The 16,312-nt window shown below is 36.7% G+C and overlaps 1 protein-coding gene across 1 annotated transcript in view; it reads right to left on the bottom strand.

Annotated features, from left to right (window-relative positions):
- Positions 1-4,494: 4,494 nt before the first annotated feature.
- The window catches only part of ARSJ (arylsulfatase family member J), a 68,523-nt gene continuing 56,705 nt past the window's right edge, over positions 4,495-16,312 (bottom strand). Inside the window, exons 2-3 of the mRNA XM_060011840.1 lie at positions 8,917-10,315; positions 4,495-4,587 (exon numbers count right to left, since the gene is read on the bottom strand). Of these exons, the coding sequence (XP_059867823.1) occupies positions 8,917-10,315 (1,399 nt within the window). The 3' untranslated portion in view covers positions 4,495-4,587. The remainder of the gene's footprint in view (positions 4,588-8,916; positions 10,316-16,312) is intronic.

Genomic DNA, 16,312 nt, shown 5'->3' on the forward strand with positions numbered 1-16,312 from the left:
ATAATTAGTTCTGGAACCATAATTCAAGCAAACATTATACGATTATATGATTATAATTAAATATACAAATATATACACAAAGATATTTGTAAATCTGGCAATAGTAAATAAAGTTATCTTTTTTGAATATCATTACTACCTTTGACTGTAAGTAAAAATACAACTTTCAATCAGTAGTCTTTGTCACCTTAGATTAGGTTGGAACATAAGTGGCAATTTGGCATAGCATATCCTAATGTGAAACTTTGCTCAAAGACTTTTTTAAAGATAGGTGCACAGAACTAACATAAGTTAATATTAAATTTCAACAAGTTGATTTGTTTAGTTTTTAGAGATATTAAATACAATATATTTATTGAAAGATGGGGAAGGAAAGGTAAGCATGAGAAAGGGAAAAAAGCCAAAGAGGAGTGGTAGATAGACAAATAGGCAGAAGAAAGAGTGGCAGTGGTGGAGTGGGGCAGGGCAGAGAAGCAGAAGGATAGTCACTGCAAAGATGAGAACGACAGAGAGGGATTTGAGGGGAATTCTCATTTTCTTAGTAGAGTATCATATAATCAGAAAGCCATGCATGCCTTTTAATTTCAGTTTATATTTATTAGCAATTTTGGTTAGAATTGAGTTTTAATTGTGATTATTAGACATGAATCAATTGTGAATGAAATGTATATACAGATTTAATTGCACTTACCATTCAATATATCATTCACATTGCCTCAGTTTCATGGTTTAATTTTAAAGGACGTAGATTTAAATAATTAAAAATTAGTTACATACAGTTTCAGCCAGTTGAAAGAAACCTGTTGACATAACACCTGGTGGCAGTCATCTGTAACATGTAATTGGAGAGATGTTTATTTAGGTTCCACTAATTTCCACATGCTAGTTAACATGGTAGAAAAATTATTAAAATATCGAGTGATTATATTAGGCCTTTTTTGTTCTGTGTTCAATGTTAATTAAATACTACAGTGTACAAGACACTTTGCTAGGTATGTAATGGTTTTATTACTGGTTTTGGGTAAATATCTGGGAGTGGAATTGCTGTCATAGGGTAAGCATGTAGTAGACATTCCTACTGTCAACCAAAATAAAATAATGCAGGAGGCTGCAGATAAGAAAAGAGTTTATTTGGGGTCTTAATGAAACCATATACAACTCCCTATATCCCCATCTTTTGAAATAAAAGACTTTTGATTTAGTCTCTCAGGTTTTCCCCGAGTCTCAAAAGCTGGTTCAAGAGTTAATGATCAGGAAATGTGAAGATGCAGAAACAAAGAATAGCTGTTGAGCTGGGAAACAGGTAACAATTTAGATGATAAATCAGCCACATAGCAGAGTCACCGAACTCCCAGTTCCCTCAAAGATATAAAGGTCTGACACACATTCCAAAGTTGTTTTTATAGGAACTAGACCCCTACCAGATGAAAATTGCTGACCAAAAGCATGTAGACCCCAGACCAGTTGAAAGCAGAAGATTGATGATGCTGGAAACTTCACCTGGATGTCAACCAATACTGGAATTGAGCACAAGCTAATGAGGCACCTGCAGCCCTCTCCCTCACACTGCCTTTGAGAACCCTTCCCCAGAAGCCACTGGGGAGTTCAGGTCTTTTGAGCATGAGCTGCGCATTTTCCTTGCTTGGTGCCCTGCAAATAAACACTACTTTCCTTCACCACAACCCAGTGTCAGTATATTGGCTTTGCTGCGCTTAAGACCCAAGTCCAGATTCAGTAACATTAAGAACTGCGGTTCGGGAGACACAGATTCTGGTAACCCTGAAGGAGGGAAACTGGTGCAGTCACTATACTCAGTAATGACAATGACAATGACAATGACTCTGATCTCTGCTCTGGAAGCTTCATGGTTGCTTTTGGGATAACAATGAAGAAATAGAGTAAAAATGTATCAATTTTGCTGACAAAGATGGGTTCCTGTTTGAAACATGGTTTGCTAAGAGAGACGGAGGAGATCCTCACAGGCTGGCAGGATTTGAGAGAAGTCCACAGAAATCAGTAGCAGACATGTTGAAAGGACTGAGACATTTGTTGGCTGAGGACCATGAGGTAGGCTTGGAACGAGCAGTCTAAATGGTGCTTTTGGCTTTTGCTTTCTATTCCAGGCAAAGGAAGAAAGGGTCCAGGCATTCCCGAAATTGGGCTGTGGGTGGCAGAGAATGTTAGAAGCCTCTGTTGCTCTCTCCTCTATGCTAGATGAGAAAGAGCAGGAATTCCCAAAGGTAAGAAACAATAGAGAGAAAGCATTAATTAGATCCCCAAACTGAAGCAAGTCTTTGGGCTTTGCAGCTGTTGAGCTCTTTGAACCTGAAAGGAGATATAGCTCACTTATGCATGCACAAACACTTTATCTGCTTCCCCCAATGGCCCACTCCCCTTCTACCTTGATCTTGGCTGACTTAAGTTTAGGGGTAGTGCTCAGGGCTTCTTGTCACCAGCAGATGGGGGTAGCTCTACACACCCACCTCTTTATTCCAGGGAACTTCAGGAGGGGAGGGATTTAAATGTTAATAATCTGTTGGACACAGGTGTCTATGTGCCTAGTTCTGGGGCAGGAAGGGGTGTGGGACTCAGAGATGGACAATAAAGGAACCAAGAATGTAGAATGTGAAGCCATGGTTCTATGTGAGAGGACATAAAGAAACAGTCCAGCCACAGCCCAGGTGGTGGGAAGTGCACAGGCATGGAGTCAAAGAAAAAAAGAAGGGAAGAACCTCTCCGCTTATCCCCCTCACTACACTGTCACTGCAGCCACTTGTCCCAGTAGGGAGATAATATCTTACCCTGGTATCTGTGACTGTAATTTTTGAAATGCTAAGTTAACTCTTAGGGCTTTGAGCAAAACTTGAAGAAAAGAAAAACAAGTTTAATAAAAAGACTGTACATTTTATTTTTACATATGCATGGGCACCTTCACAGGAAAATGAAGGCCCAAAGAAGCAATCAGAGCTGGATGCTTATGTCCTGGGTTGGACAAAGTATAGTAAACATTGAGGATGTGACAAGGCAAAGGGGTTTGGGCTAGGACAGTGAATTGTGGAAAAGTGACTAGAAAGATGAGCGTTAGTTTAACAAGTTCTTTTGCACAGATTTCTCTCAGCTTTGACTTCCCATCTCTGGTGATAAGAATGTCTTCTTTCCTCCTGATACAGAGAGGGCACCTTTCACTTGGGATTTTTATCTCCTCCTTTCAGGAAGAAAAAGGAAGGTCAAGGTGTCCTGATTGATCTGCTATTTTTAAGGTGCCTTTAATTCACTCAAAATAACCAATATTCCAAGGGGGCATATTTTGGGATGACACGCTCTGAACCCCTGCATTTTGTTGCTGTTAAGTCTGAATGTGTAGTAGAAATTATGTGGTGTTATATGCTTATAATTCCCTACCTTCTTGATGCTAGAGACAGTTGATTATTCCAATCAGGGAAACCTTAAAATAGAGAAATGTTAGTGGGACATGTATTAGAGACAGAATGAGTCTCCATGACTGATGAGTTATGCTATCACTTTTGTTGAAAAGGAGCCTCTGGAAGTTCTGGTGATGGTGATATAAGAAGATACAGTTTCAGATTACTAAGTAAAATCAAGGTTTTACTTTTTTAACCTTTGTTATGAAAATATTCTTTCTCACAGTTGTTTAGAATTTAGATGTTCAGTCGAAAGTAATCCCCAGTCATTCACAACTCTTAAGGCTGAAGAAACTTTAATTATTATTGTTTCCAGAGCATTAATATGTCATATTGGGCTTCCCTGGTGGCGCAGTGGTTAAGAATCCGCCTGCCAGTGCAGGGGACACGGGTTCGAGCCCTGGTCCGGGAAGATCCCACATGCCGCGGAGCAACTAAGCCCATGTGCCACAGCTACTGAGCCTGCATTCTAGAGCCCGCGAGCCACAACTACTGAGCCCATGCATCTAGAGCCCGTGCTCTACAACAAGAGAAGCCACCACAGTGAGAAGCCCACCCACTGCAACAGAGTAGCCCCTGCTCGCCGCAACTAGAGAAAGCCGGCGCCCAGCAATGAAGACCCAATGCAGCCAAAAATAAATTAATTTATAAAAAAATGTCATATTAAAAATTGTTTTTGGATATTTATTCTGAAAGATAAATTTTACTTTTATTTGATTCATTAGATAAGATGCCCTCCATTTATAATTAACAGCTAAAGAATTTCTGCAAAGAATGAATACACATTTTAATAAGCATATGTTATTTTCTTGGACCTTTTAAGTTGGTGGGATTGATTTTATCCAAAACTGCATAACCCAATTGACAAAGAATATTATAGGATTGTAGTACATTTGAGAGGAAGGAAATTTCAAATCATAGATATGAAATGGAAAGTTAAGTAAATATGTTCAAGTCTACCTAACTCCCACGGACATTTTCATGTCGTGTTTTATAATGTCATATCTAATCAATGAATCAATGGACTTCACAGAGATGCTACGACCAATAAAATACTTAAGAAAAACTTACCTTTAAAGAAACAGATTTCTTTCTTTGCCAGTTTGGAGAGCTTCGTAATAAGATACCCAAGGATGTGGGATATAGTCCATTTGGCTTCATAATTCTGTGAAGACACAGAGGTTTATTTGCTATTTATATTTTTCCCTTCTATGGCTTGCTACAAAAATTATTCACAATTTAATCCCCATTTCTCCTTTCTGGAAACTCTCATTTATACTGTATTCTGTTACATTCAAAGTAGTGTTAGAATAATTATGTTGTACTCTGTTAGGTAATAAAGATAAAATTTGCTCTCAGAATTGTATGATTTTTGCTTGGTTTTTGCTGTTAACACTCTGTTCCTATAACTATACATTATTCAAGTTAGTTTTTTCTAATGCTAGAAATTTCTTCATTTCACAACAATGCTATTATTATGAGGAATGGTATTAGGGATGATTAGTTCTATTTTTCAACAGTGAAATTCCTATACAACCGTGGAAAGTGGAAACCCAAGCAAATGTAGCTGAACATATGAATATTTGTGATTACCTTACCTATTCATGCAAAAAATAAATATATATTGAACACTGACTAGGAGCCAGGCATTGTTTTACATACTGGCAATACAGATGTAGATAGAGCAGACATAAAACTATTTTTGTTAAGAAGCTTACACTCTAGTGGGAAGAGCCAGAGAATAAATAAAATATGTAAGTAAAATATGAAATATATTAAAGGGTGATAAGTCTATGGAGAAAGATCAAGTAGGGGAAGAGAGTGGAGAAGAGGAGGGTGTTTGGTTATTTGACTAATGGCTGTGTCTCCCAGGAGCATGCAGACTACCTGAAAACAGGGACTCTGTCTCATGTTGCTAGTCACCATATCACAGCATTTATCATATGTGGCACTTACCAAGTGCTGAACAAATGGATGGGTAAACTTGGTGTTGAATGAGTCCTCCCCTTATCCTGATCTACTCTTTCTTTTCCACACTACTTTATATAGTATATAATTTATTTATATAGTATATAATTTATTTATGTTTATTACTTATTGTTTGCATCACTTGGCTAGAATGTCACCTGCACAAGGAATAAGAATTTTAAAAAGAATTTTTATTTTGTTCACTGATGGATTTCAAGCACCAAGAACATTGCCTGCCAAGCAGGCAGTAGGATTTAACAAACATTTGTAGAACGAATGAATTTTAATAAGTAATTTCGCTAAGAGGAAACAATGAAATTACTAACTTCTGACACAAGAATTTTGTTTGCTGCTTCTGGCAAGCCAGTTTATTCCTGCCAACAACACACATTCTGATGGCTACTGACAAATTCACAGTGTATGTACTCAAGAATCCCAGGAATAAAATGCTTAAGAAGCTCCTGATGCCAAATTCATGTACCTTGGAATATCAAATGTTACAATGTATTAACTATCTACTCATTCAGCTATCAAAGGGACAGTTTCTCCTCTATTCTTAAGATTCTTAAAAGGGAAAAGTATGTAAATACAGATGAAACAAGACTTGACAGCCATGGTGTGGATGTTTTTCACTGATTGAAAGGTACCACAGAGTTTTGTTTGTTTTGTCGTTTGAATAAAATGATTTAGATTCTTTCCCATCCAAGACACATAAGCCACATCCACAATTTATTTTCTGACAAAGCTAGGGGGATACTTATATTTCATTCCAGGGGTTTCCTTTGGTGTCCTAATAAAAGGATCAGAGGTTTTAAAGTGGTGCTATTTACACTTGAAAAAGCCACGGGCAACTCTCAGGTTGCAAAAGAAATGCAACCTGAGAATCACAGTTCAGGAAAATGAACTGTGAATAAAGGCCCCACGTGAACATAGTTTTAATGGTTAAGGCATAAAAGTCAAGTGCAGAGTATTTTCCTCCCTGGACATCTTGAAACACCTAGTGATTTGTTGACAGCATTTTGGAAACATTTCTGTTCATTATTTATACATGACTATTGTATTAGATTTTAGTTTCTTAAGGGCAAGACACAGACTTCTCCTAAATCGCCTACCCAGAGTCATGGGGGGGAGGGCAGGTACTCTCCTAAAAATAGTAAATAACGTCCTTGAAGTCATTTCCAGGTAGAAAACTGTGGGCTAATTTATTTTCATTGAGAAAGTTATGGTCATTTACAGAGAATTTAAAATCACACCATATTACATAATATCTACTGGCCTCAAATGTGAGTTAATTTTCATGATCCTAATTTGCCTCTTTTCTCCTTTTTGTTTTGCTAGCGATTTCTAGAAGATTCTATGTTTACACTAAAAATTTCTGAGGTCTGTTCCATACTTTGCCTAGTCCTGTGTAATGTCCTATAGACAAGGGTTTTATGGTGAAATAAATTAGAAAACACTATATAAAAATTTCCTTCTGTTAGAGATTTACAAGGCAAGCTAAGATTTTAAAAACTGTAAGAAAGTCTGCATAAATTGAACCCTTTAACCTTGTTTAACTCCACATATCCTGAACTCATTTTTCCTCAGAACTCTTTTTTAATGTAATAATAACTATCTTTTGAATTATAAGATACTATCTATTTTATGACACCTCATTAATTTATGTGCCACTGAGAGGAAAACACTGACAGTATGCCTTTGATTTTTAAGACCCATTTAAATATACAGTTGACAAAACACAAACTCAGGAAATAGTACTTAATCCTATATAATGAAACGGAGATATATATTCTAGAAATGAAATATTAAAATTTTTAAATATTAAATTATTTTTGTCCATTTTAGTAATTTTGGTAACAGTCTATCAATTCTTTTATAGATTTCCATGAACTGTGAGAAGCTATCCTCTGAATTCTGATATAAATGTATTTAATAGTATGCTGCCATACTGCCACGTACATTTCTTTAATCACAATTGTAACTTCACATATCACAGTTCTAGCCCTCTGTGATTTTTCGAGTGCAAACTATGAGACTTACAGGTAATATTAGGAGAGGGCACCTTAAAGAAAACTCCAGGGCCCATGGGAACCACATCAACCTGTCCTCACTGATCACCCATGATAAACTTCATTACAGTTCACGTTCCTTTAATCCTCCTCATGGCATTTGCATGCGTGAGTTTCAAATTCGATTTTTAACAACGCCAGATAGGACCCATATATTCATTTCTCTGTATCTCCCCACCAAGTCCACTTTGTATAAGAGTAGGGTCATTACAAATCTTATTTATTAACAAGAGAACACTTTTCTCCATGCAGTGGCCAAGTGGAAATATCTCTTATTTGCAAAATTCATATTATATTACTATGGTTGTTAGCAAATCATACCTTCATTTGCCTATTTGCCTATTTGTAAAGATTTGTTAAAATGAATAATATAATTCTATATAGATGTTAAATCAGAAAAGCCACACAATCTGCTGGTGCTATAAAATGTCATTTTAATAATTAAGATACATAAATAAAGTGTTTATGACAGAAACAATAAAGTTGTCTCTCAATTCTGTACAAACGCTGAATTTCCAAGTAATTTGTAAGGAATATATTCATCTTATTACATTCAAAATAATGGTTGAACAATGATGATTATCATTTTTTTCTTTTTATATTCTATAAATTCACACACTATTAATTTATAGTATTACAGTGCTTGATAATCTTGATAATATGAAATAAAATTCTTCTAATGGTATGTAGAAAATAAAAATAAAATAATTAAAAGTCATCTGTATAACTATTTATGAAAACAAAATAATTAATATTTTTTCTGTAAAAATAAATTATGTACTTTATTCTGAAACATCATTCTATTAAAGTGTTTAGAGAATAGTTACATTCACGTTTTGGCAGTGTGCTCAAACTTTCTTATTTGCCATTCCCTTATGCATGATAAAGTGAGGTGCAAGCTGTTCACATGTGAGAAAAACAGCTTATTTTCACAGGAAAGGAAATGATATATGAAATAGAATTAATTAAAAAAACCCAAGTGCCCTATGATAGATATACAAAAATTCTCTAAGAAAAAAATGTTCTTCAAGGCCTTTGAGGTGATGCAACCTTTGACTACACTTCATCAAAGGTGGTTTTTAATCATGCTGCTCTGTAACTTCCATCAAAGTAGCATGTCCATCAATTGCAGGTTACAGTCCAATGTTATAATTTAAAGCATAGTGTTTGGTCAATTGACTGAAGCACAACAGCTGGACTCGTCACTGACCACCTTTTATAAAAGAGCAAGAGAAACAAACATCTCCTTTCTGCTCTAAGCATGGCTTCCAAAAGTAGCACCTTTGTCACTGAGCACAAGCTTTCCAGGTGGCAGAAGTCTCTGGAGTAGCACAACATGAAAACAGCGAGGCTGATGGCAGGAATCCTACTGAGCCAAAAACATGCTGGTTCACCTAGAAAACTGGTGAAAGACTAAGTACTGATTTAAGTTTAACCAGACAGGAAAAAATTTGTACCTATCCACGAGGAACACCCAATCGGCAATTTGTAAACGAACCCACTTTCTGCTGTTTCTTCTTTGTCTTACTTTTCTTCTGCTTTTTCTCAGTCTTATTTTTGCGTAACTTCTGTTTCTTGTTTTCCTCTTTATACCATGGTCCCCAGACTCCTCCATTGAGCCGAGGGTTACTTCTGGGGTCTTTGGGGGGGTATCTGACAGGCACCGCGGTCTTGTTGAACTGTGAGAGCCTCCGGAGGAGCTGCTTCACAACTCCGGGATACCTGTTAGAAAGGTCCACTCTCTCATAGGGGTCGGCTGTGATGTTGAACAGCCATACACTTTTGCCAGTTGACAACGTAATCCGTTCGTTGTGCCACCGGTTCGGCCCTAGGTTGCTGAACGACTGAGGGGGCACCCAGTCACTGTACCCGGGGTTCCCTGTGAGCAGTTTCCAGTGCTGTACTCTGATGGCCGACTGGATGGCAGTGTTCCAGATCCCATAGCCTGCCGCCCAGGAGCCATTTTTCGCCTTGGTATAAATGGGGTCGATGTTGTGCAAAATATCTATTCGGGGAGAACGAAGGCCTTCACTTATGGTCTCCCAGATGTCATAGCCATCCAGTTGAATGTCCTCATCAATTTGTCCTTCAGCCAGTGAAATCAGAGTGGGATACCAGTCAGTGATGTGCACAAGCTCCTTACACACCGTTCCCTTGTTTTTCAGAAGTGGACTGTGCACGAAGCCAACAGCCCGGATCCCCCCTTCCCAGTAGGTTCCTTTGCTACCTCTGAGGGGCCAGTTACTTCCTCCTGCTGTGGGCTGGCCGCCGTTATCTGAAGAGTATATGATAATGCTGTTGTTATAGAAACCATATGTCTTTAGAGCCAGGGTCACATTGTTGATTGCTTCGTCTAAGCAGGAAAGCATGGCAGCATACCTGCGCCTATTTATGTTGATAATGGACCTGTAGTGTTCAAAATACCTGCCAGGGGCTTGCAGTGGAGAGTGCACAGCTTGGTAGGCAATATATAAAAATAGAGGCTTTCTGGGGTCACGAGAAGCTAAGATTTGCTGCACTCTCTGAGTGTACATCTGTGTGGAGTATATGCCATTGTCGTAGTCCCAGGCAGCATTGTCATTTTCGTACAAGTCATAGCCACACATCCCGGGACTGTCACATTTGTAGTGTGTATAGTAATCGCCACTTCCCAAGAGGGAACCAAAAAAGGTATCAAATCCTCTCTTGGTGGGCATACATTCTTTTCTATAAAAACCCAAATGCCATTTTCCAACCATATGTGTTGAATATCCAACCTCTTTCAGCTTCTGAGGTAGGGTTGCATTGTCCAGAGGTAAGCAGTTGGGCTGTGTAGGTCTTATGATAGAATGCTGAAGTCCGGTATGTATCTGATACCTTGACAAAAGAGTAAAAATTGTGTCAGTGCAGGATAAAAGATAGATTCCACATAAAACAATGATTCTTAAACAATGTTTCTATGAAGAGAAATGTTACCCCAAATAAAATATGACCAATTCAGTTTTCTACTGTTGCTCAAAAGTCCTACCCTAATTAGCTACATGTTTAACATTTGAAATGCATTTAAATCAATACTTTTGAAACTAAGGTTTCACCACCTATCTCAAAATCTTTTTAAAGTTCTTATAACAGAATTAATCTGAATAAACTTTAATCTTTTAATTAATTACATGACATAACAAACTAACATGAGAAAGGAAAGTATATAAATTTCAGAGTGTTTGTAACCAAGCAGGATCCTGTGGAGCCTTCTCAGGATAGACCCCACCTCCCAGCCCCCTCCCACCATGCCATGTCCTCTGCCTGCTTCTTGTTCTCAGAAAAACTTTAGCCTCCTAGGCCTTCCCCAAGTTCCAAAGAATAAATTTAATCAGAGAAGTGAGAAAATGTAGAAACAAAGGAAAACAGTCAAGCAAGACAAAATAGTAATAGTTTAGCCATTAAACAAAGTCAAGGACATTTAGTTCCTCCTCAAGGGCTAGAGATAATACTCTGAGCCATATCTTTGAACTATTTTGTCGATTCTGAAACCCCCACCAGGTGGGAGAAGTTAACTGAATGCTGCCCACAAGCACATAGACTCCAGGCTGGTTGGAACCAGAAGGTTGGAGATGTTGACTCCTGGTTACCTCACCACCAACCAATCAGAAGAATGTCTATGAGCTGATACACACCCCATAACCGTCTCCCTCACTGTGTCTTTAAAAACCTTTCCCTGAAAGCCATTTCAGGGTCTTTTGAGCACTAGCTGCCTAGACTCCTTGCTTGGGGACTGCAATAAATGCTGCACTTTCCTTCACCACAACCCGGTGGCAGTAGACTGGCTTTACTGGGCACTGCGCACAGGTGAGTGGACTCAAGTTTGCTTTGGTAACACGCTGTTGTTATTGTTGTTGTTGTTTTTGGTCTAAGGACCTCACATTAGTTCCTAAATCATTTTCTGAAATAATTTCCAGCTGAGTAGGAAGAACTAAACATTCATGCAAAAATTATACAAAAATCTCCTGTTTGATTGTCAAAACCTGTTAAATCTCTGTAACGAGAAAGAAAATATTTCTGACTCACAATACACTATTGTTGAAAAGCCATTTTAGGTAAATCTTTTAGCTAATGCTACAGAAGAATTACATTTTTCCAAAAACAGCAGGAAATGAATCCTTTCATATGTTTCCCACAGTGTCTCCTTTTTAAGAAAATTATATTCACTTACAATGTAGTCTAAGAAAACAAGGTAACTCTTTCTATACATTAAAATTAAGCAGTTGTTAATTTCTGGTATTGTTCTCTTCCCAAGGATATTTTGCCAAGGGACTTTTTTCCAGAGAATGGTATGAATGTTCAATTGGGTCAAGATGTACCCATTAGTTCATGCCATTTTAAAAGTGATTAATATCTATAGTTATTACATAAGTTTAAAAAGACTTTTTAAATAGGAACTATAGAGATTCTGAGAAAATGAAGTTTTTAGAGAGTGTTAGTGTAAAAGTAAAAATATTCTTGGAATCAAATTACAAAGAGTAATATTGAGATCAAAAAGAATTTTTTTTTCCAAATCGATTGAACCTGAAAGGTCAACGTATCACACATGTCTTTGGTGAATAGTTCAATGTATTTTCAAATGTTCAAATGATAGTATAATGCAACTGTGAGTTCTTTCAAAGTGTCAAGAGCAGTAACAGGCTGATGGTTTCATAGAAGTTGTAGGGATGTCCGGTCACTAACACAAGGCAGCATTCATATGGGTCCTGTCTACACAGCTGATCATTTAGCTGTCAAAGTTCACAATTAACACACTTGTGGTAATTTAAGTAATAAATTGCCAAAGAAATAAGCTTTTCATATGTATTATTTAGCACTAAATTCATAAAGTGTTATTGCTCTTGATAATTATTGATTCAGTTCAGGATCATTCACTTCTGAAACCACTAATTTTTGTATAAGCACATGACAAATTGGTAACGCCTATCAATATAAATATTGAGGATATTTAAAAAGGAGAAATCTGTATGATGTAAGAATTTGAGGGAGGATTTGTGGGCATGGGTTACTAACTAATTACCTTATGCAGAAAATGTACTTGGCCAGAAATCTATTCAAGTAATTGAACAGGTAACCAACTAAAGTCTTTCTAATTAAATTGGGCATTTTTGCACCTAGTACTAAAGGCAAAGGGAATTTCAAAAGGGAGGCTTTTGAAATTGTAAAATAGAGAAAGTGTTCATACAAAAAGAGTACGAAAGAAGAGGGCTGCTGCTTTCAGAAGATGGTACAGTGTTAGCAGATAAATAAGAGAGTTCAGCGCTATTAATCAGCTATGTGGTTTCTGTCTTCTCCAGAATAGAATGGTTTTCATATTGCAAAATTTAGAATCAACAATATAAAGGTTGGCAGCAGTTCCTAACAGAAGAGAGCTTCTCAGGGCAGCTCCTGCTTAAATGAGTTCAACCCTGTAGGGCCAAATAGGAGGGAGTATGAGGTAAAATCGGAGGCAAGGGTTAAGGGTATAGGTTTTGGGGCCAGACATAACTGGGTTTGAATTTGCTCCACTGCGAATTAGCTGTGTGACTTTGGGCAGTACTTATCCCCTCTGATCCTCAGCTTCCTCATTTGTAAAATAGGGATAATAATACATATTGGGTTGTTGTAGCATCAAAAGAGAGCACAGAGTCTGGTAAGGAGAGTACATTCAGTAAATGATAGCTTTTATTATTATTATCCCAGAGTTCTGAATCATATGTTACTAACATATTTCTTTAAAGTTTTATAATTTATAGGCCTTATTTCACATGCATTATTGCATTTAGTCCTCATTACAACAGTGAGAAGTAGGATTCTTTACGTTCATTTTATAGATGGAAGATAGAGACATAGAGATGTCCCCCAACTCCCCAACCTGCCCCCAGGCTGTGAAACATGTTCCTGAACAACAAGGGCTAAGCCTGATGCTTTCTCTAGTCTCTTTAAGAGTTAATTCCACTACTTCTTGAAAAATCAAGGAGCAGAGGAAAGATGCCACGTCAGTCTTGAGAAGTGAATCTGTTCTAACTTTCTAATTAAAGATAGGAAGAATTTATAAACCAAATAGTGAGGCTTATGCTGACCTCCCCAAATTTGGAGAACTTTTTAAGTAGATAATTTGTGAGCATTAAACAAACAAACAAATTAGGTAGGATCAAAAGAAAAGTCCTGCCAAGTTAGCTTCATTTTCTTTTTTAAAAAAGGATCAGAATTAGGAAAATAGCTTAGGAAAATGATAGGCATTTGAAAAGGCTGCCCATGATTCTTTTCTTATAAAATAACAGAAAATCAACTGTATGACAGCACTATATATTTGTGATAAGAATGATAATCTTACACTTTCATACCAGTTAATTGCATACAGAAACTTTTCATTTACATGATATTCTCTGGCTTCTACAACAGTGTGGAGCAGGCAGGCGGGCTCCATTTATTAGTTCCATCTAACAACAACAATAACAACAATAAAAGGACATTGAAACTCAGAGTAATTTAGTGGCTTTCCCAAGTTTTACAGCTGTAAGTCTTGGGTTCTATACTGGAATCCAGATTTTTGGCTTTCGAGACTCACATTGTACACTCACAGCTAACTGAACAGTTAGACCCATGTAAAGTTTGGGTTAATTTATTTGCATTAATCTTCAGTATTTATTCATTTCCGTAGTTAAGTTATATTACTGAGTTTATAACATGTGCTAAGAATTAAGTTTTTGTTTTGTTCTGTTTCTCTCCCTGGCCCCAGAGCTGTTATATTACAAAGTGGGTTGTAAGTAAAGATCCTACTGGCAATGAGGGTGACATGAAGCTAAGAGTTCTCTGAACCCTGGGATCAGACGGAGATGGTGCTGTCAGTCATGAAGAGCAGCATGCTAAAAATGCTAAGAAAATTTTTTCTTTCAGGAAGGAGATGGTTGGGCTCTAGGGAAGATCTTGATAGAGTTTTTGGCTTGTCAGTGACATTGACTTGGCAGCAGCAACTAGCTGGAAGACTAATCAGATAATTCTTCAAAATAAACTAAAAAATAGTATATTAATTAATATTAATTGATTAACTGGTTGAGAATCCCCGATCTGGAAAGAAGTTTCTGGAGCAGCACAACTGGGTCCTTTCTTTGGCTTCAACTCATTGATTATTATTATCCACGACTTGAATAAAGAAATAGAAGACATGATTATTATGTAAGAGGAATAGTTAAAAGCGGCATAATGAAGATTCAAAGTAATCTAAATGACCTGAAATGTTGTTGAAACAGATGATAAAATGTACATAGAAAGTTAAAGAAGGGCTTAAAGACTGAAAGGGAATATGTCAAAAAGACGTAGAAACCTGAATTAAGGGGCTCTTAACTGGCCAAATCTGGGACAAGGCAAGCATCAAAATAAACAGTAATAAATTACACCCGCTGAATAAAATAGGAGATCCTGAGTCCATACTAATATAAGTAAATAAGTAAATGGGAAAAGTTTGGTATGCAATGGGATATTGAGAGTCTCAAAGTACCTCCCCACAAAACACTTATTAATTATATATATGGAAAAGAGTAACCACACACTGGAAGTGCTTGATAAACACCATATTAATCAAGTGATCAAAGTTAACATCATCAGTAATCAGGATAAATCGATATCATGTGCCACCAGATAGGATGCAATGAGAATATAGCATTGTTTCTACAGTGTTGCACCCTAAGGTACACAATCTGAATCTAATTCTCAGTAAATATCAGGCAAAACTAAACTGAGGGACATTCTACAAAATAACTGACCTAAAATCTTCAGAAGTATCAAGGTTATATAAGTCAAAGAAGGACTGAGGAACTCTTCCAATTTGAAAGAGACTAAGGAGACATGAATAAATGTAATAACGCGATTCTGAATTGGAATGGTTACAATAAAGGACATACTTTGAGGACTAAATAGGAATAATAATGTTCTCCTGTTTTTGATAGTTCTTTTGTGGCTAATGTAGGAAAATATCTTTGTAGGACATACACACTAAAGTATTGGAGATGATGGGGCATCAGGTTGGCAACTAACTCTCAAATGGTTCAGGAAAAAATGTTATTTGTGCTGTACTTGAATTTTTTCTGTAGGTATAAGATAGTTTCAAAATTTTAAAAAAATGTGTAAGAAAATCTAAATGGGTTAAACGAAAGGCACTACATGTTATTTAAAAAAATCAACTCTTTACATGTTAGTTATATAAGACTATGTAAATAGATGTGGGAAGTTGGATCTATCAGACTATGAATTTAATAAAAAGCAAAAAAGAAAAATAAGAGCTAAAATATATACACTGTACTAATTTATAAACATTATAGAAACTTATACAAAAATAGAAATTAAGACAGATGAGATAAAAATAAATATAAATAGAACTTCTGGTATTTCTTCTTACATTCTAATGAATCATCTTGTGTTGTCCTAGGGTGTCAGGACTACAATTTGTAGATCGTTGGTATAGGAAGGAGATTGTAGGGAGATGAAAATCGAAGCACAGAGGTTTTTTTTTTAAGGCTATTAAAGTAGTTTGGGTCAAAGATGATGGTGGCTTGGACTACCATCTAGTGGCAGTAAAAATGGAAGTAAGTGGATGGATCAAATGTATACTTTGGACTTAGAACTGATAGGACAATTTCAATGAGGGGAGGGAGGATAATGAGAGAGGAAAGGGAAGAAAATAATGACTTATAGATTTGTGGCTTTCATCATTCGGTGAATAGCAGATGGACCAGCTGGTCTCTGTTTTATTCCAAAGTATATAATTGGGACTAATGGGTAACATTACAAGGAGGCAGATTTCAATTCAATGCAAAAAAAAAAAAAAAAAAAAAAAAAAAATTCTAAAAAAGAAAA

Source organism: Delphinus delphis, chromosome 5 (genome assembly GCF_949987515.2).
Source record: "Delphinus delphis chromosome 5, mDelDel1.2, whole genome shotgun sequence".
Classification (NCBI taxonomy): Eukaryota; Metazoa; Chordata; class Mammalia; order Artiodactyla; family Delphinidae; genus Delphinus; species Delphinus delphis.